The 1,286-nt window shown below is 41.9% G+C and overlaps 1 protein-coding gene across 1 annotated transcript; it reads right to left on the bottom strand.

Annotated features, from left to right (window-relative positions):
- Positions 1-1,104: 1,104 nt before the first annotated feature.
- On the bottom strand, positions 1,105-1,279 carry PPTG_22721 (hypothetical protein; the record flags this gene model as incomplete). Its single annotated transcript, XM_008905844.1, has 2 exons — positions 1,105-1,113; positions 1,166-1,279. Coding segments are annotated over 2 exons (123 nt in total), but the record flags the coding sequence as incomplete, so codon positions are not given.
- Between the last annotated feature and the right edge of the window lie 7 nt (positions 1,280-1,286).

Raw genomic sequence — 1,286 nt, 5'->3', positions numbered from 1 at the left:
TTAACTGATCCTGCTAGTAAATTTCACGTAACCGGAACCTCAGACAACCTGTATGGTAGCTGGATTCGCACACTTGAGTTTTGGAACGATAATGCGACTCCGATGAAAGCGGGAGTGATCATGTACAATGAAGCTGGAGGTAGTTCTAACAATGGTATGTGTATAGGAACGTATACTAACGATCCGATCAATTTCATGGTTGGAGGAAGCACTGGTATGCTATTTAACACATCTAAGCGACTTGCCGTTAATCGTGTGTCACCAGAGGCAACTATACACTCAGGAGGAGCCGTATGGGCTGACGATGCGTTTCATTGCAAGGCCAACGCAGCTAACATGGCATACTACCGTTGGAATTGGCTTCAATCAGGGTATCCGGCGATAGGCAACCACGTAAATTCATCAACGATCAGAATTGGTATTTGCGACGCATCTTATAGCTGGACAGGCTACGCACCGGTATATGGAGGCGCATACACCAATGGCTCCGATAGACGTATTAAGAAGGATATCACAGATTGCCCTTACGGACTATCTACTGTTCTCGGAATGAAGCCTCGTAAATACACATTACTACAAGATGATACCATTCATATAGGTTTCGTTGCTCAGGAGCTTAAGCAGGTATGCGCTATCCCTGTCTCTGGTGATCCAAACTCACCGCTTCATCCTGAGACTGGACTCCCGCCTGATCCGATGGGAATTGATTTGGCATCACTCACTGCTGTGTTATGCAAGGCTATCCAAGAGCAAAATCAATTGATTACAGACCTACGCGCGCGAATCGAAATTCTCGAAAGAAAAACTAAGCTGATGCCTGCCCTTTAACTAAAAAAAAACATCTTAAAGCTTGAAGGTTTTAATTTTTTTGTTTTTTCGCGGAGGCGCCCATACGGTAGTAGATCCCCCACTGGTTTCTGTTATAACTCTATTAACTGATTTTGAGGTATCTCGTACAGTGAGCTTTTCCATTATATTCTTCAACTCTTTCAAGTTATTATTAGCCTCACGTTTATACGCATTCTTGATGTCAACAAGTCTGGTATTAGCAATAATTAATGTCATTGTCTAAGCTCTACTCTATAGTTTATTAGATAAGTTGTACTAGAACTTCTTTAAATTCATCATGAGAAATTAGTTTAGCTGAATACATATCTACAAGTACCGTCTTTAGCTCTTTGACGATCTCAGGATTGTCATTGCCTAGCATTATCTCGCCTTTGAGTTTGATGTACTCTTGTTTTAGCGCTTCTCTTGGATCCTGTAGTGGGTTTTTGAACTCGTAT

The sequence above is a fragment of the Phytophthora parasitica genome, assembly GCF_000247585.1.
Source record: "Phytophthora parasitica INRA-310 unplaced genomic scaffold supercont2.21, whole genome shotgun sequence".
In the NCBI taxonomy this organism is placed as follows: domain Eukaryota; phylum Oomycota; class Peronosporomycetes; order Peronosporales; family Peronosporaceae; genus Phytophthora; species Phytophthora nicotianae.
This window is presented reverse-complemented; position numbering and strand designations above follow the sequence as displayed.